This window comes from Uranotaenia lowii, chromosome 2 (assembly GCF_029784155.1).
Source record: "Uranotaenia lowii strain MFRU-FL chromosome 2, ASM2978415v1, whole genome shotgun sequence".
NCBI classification, from domain to species: Eukaryota; Metazoa; Arthropoda; class Insecta; order Diptera; family Culicidae; genus Uranotaenia; species Uranotaenia lowii.
Genome location: NC_073692.1, coordinates 212,267,503 through 212,279,645, shown reverse-complemented (window position 1 = coordinate 212,279,645; position 12,143 = coordinate 212,267,503). Strand labels below are relative to the sequence as shown.

Below are 12,143 nucleotides of genomic sequence, written 5' to 3'. Positions count from 1 at the left end.
TATACATATTTGATGTTTACACATTTTTTCAATTATCTCTCATTCATCCAATACAATTTAGCTTTATTTAACATTCGGATAATGAAAAGTTGGGAAAAGTACTTGTTTGTTCTGGAATAAGTTTATATTTTCCATGAAATCGGATCTCGTGTATTGCAACATCAAATAAACACCATAATCATTGGAAAAGCATCATTCAATGATTATTGTGTATTTTATGTTGCAATATACGAGATCCACTAATAGTACCATAAACTTTTGTCGAAATTTTCGACGGTTCGAGCAATAAAGCAACGTATTCAACCAAGAAAACACAAATTTGTTGAAAATTTCCTGAGAAATCAAAGGGAAAATATACCGTCCACACTTACCCCTCAAGGCGGGGTAAGTGAAGACAGCAGCAGTCCATTACAATTTACGTGATCATTTTTCTCACTTTGCTTCTATCGAGCTCATCTCTTCAACGTTCGTAAACACATTGAACGTAATTTTATAAAAATTGCTCCACTGCTGATTTTATAAAAAATGCTCCACTGCTGATTATTTAAAGCTGAACTATACGAAAAACCATCCCCACTTACCCCGGTGTACCTTAACCTTTTCTTGCAAATGATAAAATGTATAATGTAGATCGTTTCATTAAAACATTTAAATAAGAACATTTAAAATATGGAATGATGATAGTTATTGAGCCAACAGTTATGAATAAAGGTTAAGAAAATCTGGCTTCAAACTTTTCGAATACTCTATTCTATTGTTATTTATTTAAAGAATAATCTAAATTTTTGTTATTAAATTTACATTTTGAAAAAACTTTACTAGATTTTCTTCATTGGCTGGACGCAAAGCTTTTTCTATCCTATGTCCAATGCCGCTGGATTGTCTGTATGTTGCATATACTCTGCATTCTCCGATGATGAGTGAGACTGTGAGTGGTCCATTACATGTGCCGCAGGTTAGGATTCCTTTGGTACTTTTCGAATATGAACTTGAATATACCTAGCTAAAAAGTAGTAGAATTGAATATCTTGAGAGTTGGCAAATAAAATGAGCTATTTAATAAAAGAAAAACAATAATAACGCGTGCAAAGTTAAAAGGACGACACCCAACGCTTCTAACTCAATCCAATTATTTTGAAAAGACTCACGGATCGCTAACTATTTACAACGACTTTCAACCTTTTTCCAGAAAATTACCGTCTGCAGTCCAAGTACGAGAACCATTTAATCGGCAAGGTGGCGCTGTTTCAGTTCGTCAACAGCTTCCTATCGCTGTTCTACATCGCATTCTATTTGCGGGATCAAGATAAGCTGAAAGAGGTATAATGGGGAAAGTTGTTTTTCCTGAGATGTGCTTTTAAGATACTACTTTTCCGTTTTTCTTTTTTATTCTTCTCTAACGCTAGCAATTGGCTGGTTTGCTGATATCGCGTCAGATTATCGGTAATCTGAGGGAGTCTGCCTGGCCTTACTTGGTGGAGCAATGGAAGCTCGCCAAGTTGAGTTTTAAAATGTGGGGAGCGCTCAGCCCAACCCAGGAAGTCCCGCCGGCGGTGCCGGATAGTAAACAGCTGGGAAACAGTAAAAGTTCATCTCAGGATTGCGCCTCGTCCACCCCCAAACGTTCAATCGGTCAGGCGGAAATCGAAAGCTCGCTGTACAAGTACGACGGGACGTTTTCCGATCATCTGGAAATGTTGGTGCAAATGGGATATGTGGTTTTGTTTTCAGCCGCGTTTCCACTGGCCGGGCTATGTGCTCTGGCGAACAATCTGCTGGAAATTCGTTCGGATGCATTCAAACTGGCACACGTTCATCAGCGTCCGTTCGGGCAGAGGGTGGCAAACATTGGCACGTGGCAGAATGCTCTGGGGATGTTGGGGCTGGCAGCTGTGATAGTAAACTGTGCATTGATTGGTTTGTCTGGACAAGTTTCCCGACTTTGGCCCGGACTAACATCGACACAAACCGTGATATTGATAGTGGCGTTAGAACACATTATGTTGGGATTAAGATCGGCTCTTACGTGGATTTTACCAGAGCTTCCGTCGTGGTTGGCAGCAGAAATTGCCCGAGCCGAGCACTGTCGACGAGAAATGCAATGCAAAGGTCCTTCACCTCGTCAGACGCCTCCATCACCACCTTCATCCACCTCGCTGTCCCATCATGATCCGGACTTCAACAGCAATCAGGACATTTACGACCGGGCAGATCAATCCATCGGAAGGTACTTTAAAAAAGTGTTTAAAAAAAATATTTCTCCATTTATAATCGCGTAGTGTATAGCATAATCTAGAGTTTTAAATTCTTACTTCTATCAACAACCAACAAGATTTCACATCTCCTCTAGTCACGACCATCATCCGAGCCACGATCTGGAACGAATCTCCCTGACGGATGTGGCCACAAAGCTGGACAATCTGAGTAGCCAGCAGCAATTGCACCATCAACAGCATCAGCCACACCACGCACAGCATTCCAACATTCTGCAGGAACAGCAGAAAGAATCGCGCAGCAGTAGCGATAACATCGACATTTTCGCCAACGAAACTCGGGAAGTGACGCCGGATTCGCCGATCTCACAGGTATCTGAAAGACCAAACCGCTTGCCTTAGGCACACATTTTTTCACACCAGTTTTTTCAACTTCCCGCTCATTTTTGGCTACCTTCACTGATTTTTAATATTCCTGTTCAGAACAGTTCTATTTCGGTATTCAACCATCACACTGGTTTCCATTTTCACTTGAAATATTCAGAAAATTCGCGGAGAAAATGAGATAAAAAGAGACTGCAGATAATGTTCAGAATAAATAAAGACTAACGATTGTAGTATCCGAATGATAACAGAACAAAAAACAAAAGCTGAGTAAAGAAAAAAAATCGAAAGACATAAACAAGCCAAGGGTACAACGAAACTTACGATCTAAAGAATACGAACCAAAATTAAAGGAATTTTAGAATGATAGTCAAGAAGAATGAAATAAATTAATATGAATAAAACAGAAAAAAAAATTAAAAAACGACAGAAAACATAGAATAGGGTTTTGAGCAAGAAAATTACTGAAAAATGAAAAGGATTTTCCTCGCATATTTAAGTTAAAAAAAGGTAAAAAAAAATGAAAAAAAAAATTGAAATAAAGGGTGTTCCATTATGTCAAAGCACAATTTTTATACATCAACATTGACATTGCTGCCTGACGGAATTTGTTGCTTGTTTGTTCAATTCGTAGTCGACTTTGATATTTTTTGTCGACATTGAATACAAGCCGCTAGTCAGGATCGAACGAAATTGACTGACATTTTGTAGCCTTGGTTTCAAGTCTTTCCGGATTTCCCATTTTTCATTAACATTATTAAACATGAAGAAACGAATAGTAAGAAAGGTCTCACCAAATCCTCATCAACAGACGTGCTTAGACATAATGGGCACTAGACCGGTGACCGAAATTGACTTTTTGCTCCCATATGTTTTTCGATACCTTTTGGGTCACCAAGCATCAGTTTCAAATTTGAAATGATTTGGTAGATTCCTGAATTAGCGCAACGCATTCCAATTTTGTATGGAAATTTGTATGGGTGAAGATATTTATGCATATAAATTCATCCAGAAAAATATCAAATAAGCTTGAAATGAAGTCGGTCATTGATTTTTGGTTTTGCCAATTCTTAAGATTCAATTTTCGCTCACATGAAACGAAGCTAAGCAATTCACGAACAATGTTATAACCATTTAAAAATAAATAGAAAAACTGAATCCATGGAAAAGTGTCCAAAAATGGCAGTCTTTGCTTTCTAGGGCTTTTAATAACTTCATGGAATATTTTTGCATAGGTTATATAAATCAACAAACTCAATGGCTATGTGAAGCAGTTTTTTAATATATTTTTTATTTTCATCCTACAGTAAAATAGATTTCAAATAAGCAGTTAAAAACGCTAAAATTAAATAATACATTTAAAAAACTTTTTTTTTGTATAACATCGAATATCTTTTCTGGATACATGTTATGATTGTAGTTTGTTTACATGAAATGTTCTGCAAGAGTCAAAGAATATTAATCATCCATAGTTATATTTTTCTGAACTTCCGGTACATCTCTGGTGACTTTTGAATGGAAAATTTGGTTTTCCCATTCAAATTTACATACATAAATGAAACTCGTTGCGCTTACTCAGGACTCAGCGAATTGCTTCAAAAAATTTTATTGCTATTTTCACTAGGCAAAAGAACCAAGAAAAGTCATGGGAAGTGCAAAAATTTAAAAGTATAAAATTTCCATACAATGCATGCAGCGGTCTATAATAAGTAAGGATCAAAACTGACGAGTGAAAGAAATACTTTGAATGAAGGAAATAAAAATTAAAGATTAGAGATTAACAAAAAGAAAACTTTTATAGCCTACTTTTCTGCCGTTCTAAGCAAGAATGTCCCATGTGACTTTTGGGTCATTTTCAATTTTTTGCTGGAAATGGTCTCTTCTAGTGTTAACTTTCGAATAAAAACACAAACAAGTATACTTTGTTCTGAACTTATACGAAATTGTCATCAAGGTGGTTGTCTCTATGTTTATAGTTCTACGCAAGAATGTCACACTAGAGAAAATTCTATGAAAAATGCAAATTTTATCAAAAAATTGTCTTAAGATGAGTTCAAACTAAAATAGAGGGCAGAGGAGAAGCGAGAAGCCTTGAGTGTTTTATTCAGAGAAATTTTCACTAAACACTTTTCGGTAGGCACTACTTACAGGATCCATACTCAACTATACATTTTTATAAACAAAGAGGAACGTATTTCTCAAATTACGGTTTAGCATGAGTTTTTGGGAAAAAAATAAACTACGTGAGCTTTTAAAATGATAGAAAAATTGTAGCCGTGTGACAGTTTTTCGTAGAACTAGCATCGGCATGCGTTCTGATTCTACGCAAAAATGTCACACGGAGCATTTTTGGCTCTAATTTGCTGTTTTTTTCTGTAGGAAATGTAATTTTTTTGGCAGAAAACATTGTAAAACGATTAACTTGAACTGTTCACTACGAAAAAACTGTCGGTGAATTTTTAGTTTGAGAGAAAAATTGGAAATATAGCTGATATTTCAATCGCGTTTTTCTCGTTTGCACGTTTTTCCACATGGGACAATCTTGCTTAGAACGGCAGTTCTCAGAAGTAAAAATTACTCTCTGTCTTGGGAAAAGGGGATTTTTTTTTTAATTATCTGACATTTTTCGCCGGGGGTCTTCGGATTTTCTGCAAAATTCAAAATTTTGTTCGTTTCAGCACTAGAAAAAAACATGTGTTTTTACAGATTTCTAAGACTTTTATTGTTCGAGTTAGATAACGTTTAAGTTTTTTTGAAAAAAAAAGTTACCGTCTTTTCAAATGGCCATAACTTTGTCAATTTTCAACGTAGAATATAAAATAGAACACCAAAACGCATTAAAATTTTACCAGCTATCCAAACAAAATAACAACATAAAATTATATATTGAATTTCGGTACAAAATATAGTAAATATGTTAAAAACAACGTCCAAAAGTACCCTCTGCACCACCAAAATTTTTGAAACATATTTCATTTTTTAGTCCTATTAATTTCACAACTTTCATCTAAAGACACCAAAGTGGGCCAAAAACTCCTTCAAGAGTTATGAAAGAAACAGTGACAATAAATCGCTTTTTTAACGTCAAAAACTAACAATTTTCGAACAACTGCACTCACATATAGGTACATCTTCTCTTATCGTACGCATGTGCACCGGGGGCTAAAAATATGCTAAAAATATGCTAAAAATACTATTTTATAGCCGAATTAGTTTTACAACTTTCACATGAAGACACCAAAATGAGCCAATCACTCCTTCAAGAGTGATGGAAGAAATAAGGACCATAATGTATTCTAGCGCCCGCGTCAGGGTATAACGTTTCTCGCACAGTCACGCGCTTATACGCAGAACAGCATTTAACTACAAGATCGTTCATTCTTAAGCATACCCTAAGGAGCGTATCTAAAATAAGATATAAACACATTTTTTTCATTGTATTGATTTTATCGATGATTCAAACTAAGAAACAGTTCGGAAGTGTTTTAAAAAGCTTATTCTTACAGTTTATAAAGAAATACAAGTAAAAAAGTAATTATTGGTAATATTCCCGGACTTTCGACTTGACGCGTTTCATTAGGTTTTGTACAGCTGATTGATCACACTTCATGGCCACAGCAGTCCAATTTTTCTTGAAAACCGCCATGGTACTGTTGGCCTTACCATCCTTCTTGAAAACTCTCGCCCAATATCGTTCTATGGAGCGAAGCTGGGAGCAGTTTTGTGGGTTACTCAACGAAATCTACATCGTTATCCTCAAACCATCTAAGAGTGGATTTAGCGTAGTGGGCTGACGCCAAATCCGGTCAGAACAATGGTGGAGTCGTATATTTCTTACATAGCGGCAGCAACCTTTTCTGCAAACACCCCCCTTTTTAGATATCGGCATTTATTTTTCCTTTTGTAAAGAAACTCGCCGATTTCAATCCGCAGGAGCAGATTGCCTGCCACACAAGCACTTTCTGGCCAAATTTTTCCACCTCAATCGATTTCTCGTGGTCACATCCTCCCCAATAGCTGCAGTGTAGAATTGTGGTCCCGGAAGAGTACTGGAATCCTCATTTACATAAGTTTCATTGTCCATGAGAATGCACACATCTGCAAAATCCGATGATAAAGCTTCCGGGCTCTGGTTTTGGCTCGTGATTTTTGTTCAGCCGTTTGTTTGGACACTTTCTGCTTCTTGTATGTCTTCGGTTGTTCCGCTTCTTTACCCGCTGTACCATTCCGATCGATGTCCCAGCTTTTTTCGTCAAATCCCGTATGGACATCGATCGATTCCGGTTAATGGGGTTGATCACCTTACGGTCCAGATTTGGGTCAAATGGTCCTGGTTGTCTGCCTCTTCCTTGCAAATCATGGAACGTATAGTGTTCCCCGAACTTGTGGATGATGGATTTTACTCTCGCCGGATGAATGCCGAAACGTTTCGCCACTTCATTCATCGAGATGCCCTTCTCTCGCATCCAAGTATCCAACACACGAATTTTAATTTCTTTTTTAATTCGCGACATTTTGGGAGAAACGAATGTTTCAAACGTAAACAAAGCGCTGGTTCACTCTTGACAGATCAAGATGCTACATACAGGTGAGCATAGTTGTGCGCGTTCACACGTTAGAGCACCTGCAACGGTTCAGGCGTAAATATTGGTTTTAAGTATACCAGTTTTAGCAAAATTTGAAATTTCAGAATCGGCTAAAACACCCACTCCCCACCGGTGTAGGAGCAAATTTAAAACGGAAACACTTTCATTGCAGACACTCAATAATTGAGAAGGAAAAACCCATTTTATTAGAAAAATTGCATAAGTTTTGAGTTTCACGGTTAATTGTCTTAAAATGAATTCTACGAATATTCTTTTTGACAGAACAATGATTTAAACTATTCTACCAGGATTTCATGAATTTGACTACACAACGAGGAAAAAAGTTCAATTGAAACAATTCTTCAATTTATTCAATCAAATTTCTTTGAATCAATGGAATAAAATTTTGTTAAAATGAAATGAAAAAGCAATTTTTTTTCAAGTTATTGCTGGCATTGATAAGGAAACGAGAAATGTTTATCCCAAAGTCAAAGGAAATTTACCTTTGATTTGTCGACATTTTTGTTTGACAAAAACTTGTTTCACTATTTGCAAATTTATGTATGGATACAGAAAAATATGCTGATATTGACGAAAACTCCGAGCAATCCATACGAAACTAAACTGCCCCTACTTTCATAATAGTCCCATATGCAATAAAAAGCAAGCACGAAAATTAGCTTTTTCTGTTTTGGAAAATATATTCTGAAATTGTGACCACAACTTTCAGCATAAACGAAAAACATTAGATGGAATGTGTTCTAGGTTGTCATAATAAATCGTAACACCTGAAATTTTCAAAATTGGGTCATTGGTAAGGTCGGGAGCACCATTTTTTTCGTTATGGGACTGTTATGCGAGCATATTTCAAACCTTTTTTAAATCTACTCGCATAACAGTCCCATACAGAATATGTTTTTTTCACCAAGCTTCTTCCTAAGACATAAATTTGATCATTTTTGAACCTTTAAATACAATTTTCATGAAAAGAAACATACTTTTGGAAAAAATATCGTGAATTCCGCATTGTAAGTTGAATCTTTTTACGATTTTTGATTACATCTGATAGTTTTTCGCTTAGGAAGATATTCCTTCCTTCTAACTGACCTGGCTTCGAAAACTAAGGTGTATAACTCGACATCGAGTGAGTGAAATCTTTTTTAAATGATTCAAAGCAATAAATCAAAGACTATTTCGCCGAAAGAAGCATTGAAAAGTAACCAAATTCGTGGTATTTCACATATGGGACTATTATGCGGGTATTTTCCGTATGGGACAGTCACAAGTTGATATTTTTTTCGAAATTTCTAGAACAAAATCTCTTTTTTATTGTTTTATATTGAAGCCCTATGTTCAAAATGACGAACTGTCAGGTTAGATGAAAATTGACGAAAATTCATATGGGACTGTTATGCGAGTAGGGGCAGTAAAAATCTCTCAATATCTCAAATAATACAAAAATTATTGAACAAACAATAAACATTTATTTTACCTCATCGAAAAAGTATTAAAATTTTCTTTTCGTTTATTTTTTTCTAATTTTAGAACGCTGGCTGGATTAACTAATTCGTCGAGCCCTAATGAAAAGCTTCTTATTTATTTATAAAATCGAGAATAATGTGACATCTATTATTTATACTTGATATGGGTTTTATTAACATCTTTTCTCAATGTATCTTACGTATAGGGTGGTTGAAGCTAAAAAAAAACATTCAAATAATATCTCAAAAAGAAATTATTATCAAACCCAATGTTACCCAAACATGTGTGAAAGAAAGCATTGTTGGCTAAAATTTTCTCACCGTGAACTAAATCGGTCTGTCGTATAATTTGAAATCCTGTTCCAAATTTGCATGAATTTGGAACAAAGGCGTATAACTGTTGGGAATTTTGAAATCGATAACTGTGCTAAAACAGCAATTTACGCCACCGGTGCCAGCCGGATTGTTTTAGCGTGGTCGAAAACCGTGTTTTGCATCTACCGTTGGGACAGCCCTTAGTAAGTAGAAGGCCCAAATATGTTTAAAGTTAATTTTCGATACACTCCTTAGAAACGATTATAATCATTGATCTATTCATCGTTATACCCTGACGCGGGCGCTAGAATACATTTTGGTCCTTATTTCTTCTATCACTCTTGAAGGAGTGATTGGCTCATTTTGGTGTCTTCAGGTGAAAGTTGTAAAACTAATTCGACTATAAAATGATATTTTTTGCAGATTTTTAGCCCCCGGTGCACATGCGTACGATAAGAGAAGATGTCCCTATATGTGAGTGCAGTTGTTCGAAAATAGTTAGTTTTTGACGTTAAAAAGCTATTCATTGTCACTGTTTCTTTCATAACTCTCTTTTGGCCCACTTTGGTGTCTTCAGATGGAAGTAGGACTAAAAAATGAAATATGTTTCAAAAATTTTGGTGGTGCAGACGGTACTTTTGGACGTTGTTTTTAACATATTTACTATATTTTATATCGAGAATCAATATATAATTTTATGTTGTTATTTTACTTGGATAGCTGATACAATTTTAATGCGTTTTGGTGTGCTGTTTTATATTCTACGTTGAAAATTGACAAAGTTATAGAAAGACTTAATTTTTTTTTAACTTGAACGTTATCTAATTCGAAAAATAAAAGTCTTAGAAATCTGTAAAAACACATGTTTTTTTTCTGGTGCTGAAACGAACAAAATTTTGAATTTTGGTGAAAATCCGAAGACCCTCGGCGCAAACCCGTCAGATAATAAAACAAAAATCCTCAAAAGTTAATCACTGAATCAAAATGTTTTTTTTTTCAAACTCTTTGTAATGTTGTATAGTTTTGCCAAAAGATCACTTAATTTTTTTTCCTGAATTGCTTCATTATAGAGATATGCACAAATTTCACTAACGAATTTTTACCTTTATTAAAAAGTTATCTAAAAACGAGAACTAGTAGAAAAAAAAACTTATGGCATGTTTGGAATCAGCGTTCCCAAGCTAGTGAAAATCAGCTTCTAAATTTTTTGCTCCTGGAATAAATTTGATTTTTTTTATATCTTGTGTAATAATCATGAAAAAAAAGAAAATCTGGAAAATCAAAGAACAAAGAAACAAAGCAAGATAAGTAAGGCAAATTATTTGAATGAAAATGAATGAAATATCAAAGGATGAAATAGAAGAGACAATGAATGAAAAAAAATGTATGATGAAGGGAAGGAAAAAGGATTGAAAATTTACTAAGCAGCCGAGAAATATTAGAGACATACAATCTACATAACAACAAAGAATAAAATTAGAGAAACATTATTGAAATTAATGTACGATAAGAAAAGATGATCTGAATTAGATTAGTTGAATGATCATTTTCGTTAACCTAGGCAGTTTAAGTCAATAAGCTTTGAGTCTCTTTTTTCCACGCGATTTTCTCCAGTTAGCTTCTATAGCAACAATTTTATTCCCTTCATATTTCTAGCCTAGTTTTATGTGTTCTTCACGTTAAAATTTTGAGCGTCAGTCAGATGTGTATCGATATTCTTTTTTTTTGGTTTTGTAAATCTCAACTAGACCCTTTCGCAGTTCACACCGTTCTATGAAAATAAAAACTATCTAAAATTTCTTTTCACTAAAACATAACATTTTCTCCTTTTTTTCAATTTCATCATCAATTTTTGGCCGCAAAACTAACAAACATTCCAAAAAATAAAAAAATACTAATACCAACAATAATCAACTTTTGTCAAAAAAAAACCAAATAGACCAGCACAGTATTATTACGACCTCTCCAAGACTCTCCCCTTAGTGGTCAATCAGCACAAACTGTTGCATTAGAATCTACACAGTTGAATCCAGGGTATGACATATTTTTCTTCCTTCTCGTGTTTCGTTTTTCGATGTTTTGGTTGTCGTTTTGAATGGGTGTGTGTGTTTGAATATGTATGTTCGTGTGTAGTTTTTGTCTTTGTGTGTTGGTTTATATTTATGAGTACGCCTGAAAGTAGTGATAGCGATTTTTTTTCCTATCTTCGATTTTATTTCGCCGCACGTACAATGTTGATGCTTTTATGTAGGTTTTTATTGTTCGAGCTTTGCTTATTGGGCACTGAACTGCTGGCCTTTTTGTTCAATATTCATCAGCATAAAAATAATGTTCGCCGTTATCGAACTATTCTTGTTGCAATGTACCATCCTCTTGAGGAAGATTTTATTTTAGGGCGATAGAAAAGATGCAGATTATAAAATGCATCGTGATTAGTTTTTATGTGCTGGGAAATACTTATAACATTGTGACGATCTTTTAGACAAAAAAACGACTCTGGAATATGATGGTTAAGGAAGTTCTAGAACTTTTGTTTATTTATTCATTTCTTGAAAATAAGTCTCAGGGAAGATCAAGCTCACGCTCGCAATCCCAATAGCCTTCAATTCAATTTCACTCCGATTGGCTGTAATTCTTATAAAAATCTGTGTAAGAGTAAAGAGCTAGTTTTATTCGTTTTTGCGGACCCAAGCCCAATAGTTGATAATTCGTTTGCCTAGAAAGCTGAAGATTGCGGGTTGTCGAGTCGATTCGACAATTTTGAATTTCTCAAACCCTGAAGTTTTAAAAGCTTCGTTTTGGTTCAAAACTCAACCATGATTTTTAGCAAACATTTTTAAATTACGTTTACATGAGTGAATTTGGACTTTAAGGTTTAGGTATATGAGAAAATTTAATATTTGGTATTGGAAAATCAATGTCATTTTTGTTTCTTATGTGGAACCGAGGTTGCTTATGGTTTTTGTGCAAATTTATAAATTCTTTAAAGAAAATTATGAGTTGTTGAATGGGGGCATGTCTTATGGCATCGAGAAACATTAATTAACATAACTTTTGGGTGCCTAGCGAGGTATTGCATAAGTACTTTTCGTGCAATACTTCGCGAGGCACTAGCAGTGATGTCAATGAATTTAATGTGATTCAATGGCAAAAGGCATACCCCT

At 35.0% G+C, this 12,143-nt stretch overlaps 1 protein-coding gene across 8 annotated transcripts in view; it reads left to right on the top strand.

Annotated features, from left to right (window-relative positions):
• The window catches only part of LOC129749946 (anoctamin-8-like), a 178,348-nt gene that overhangs the window by 137,088 nt on the left and 29,117 nt on the right, over positions 1-12,143 (top strand). For 7 of the 8 annotated variants that reach the window (XM_055745093.1, XM_055745094.1, XM_055745098.1 and 4 more), the window contains 4 exons: positions 1,190-1,320; positions 1,407-2,227; positions 2,333-2,585; positions 10,919-11,013. In XM_055745093.1, the coding sequence (XP_055601068.1) occupies positions 1,190-1,320; positions 1,407-2,227; positions 2,333-2,585; positions 10,919-11,013 (1,300 nt within the window). The remainder of the gene's footprint in view (positions 1-1,189; positions 1,321-1,406; positions 2,228-2,332; positions 2,586-10,918; positions 11,014-12,143) is intronic. The other variant, XM_055745096.1, reaches the window with a different exon arrangement.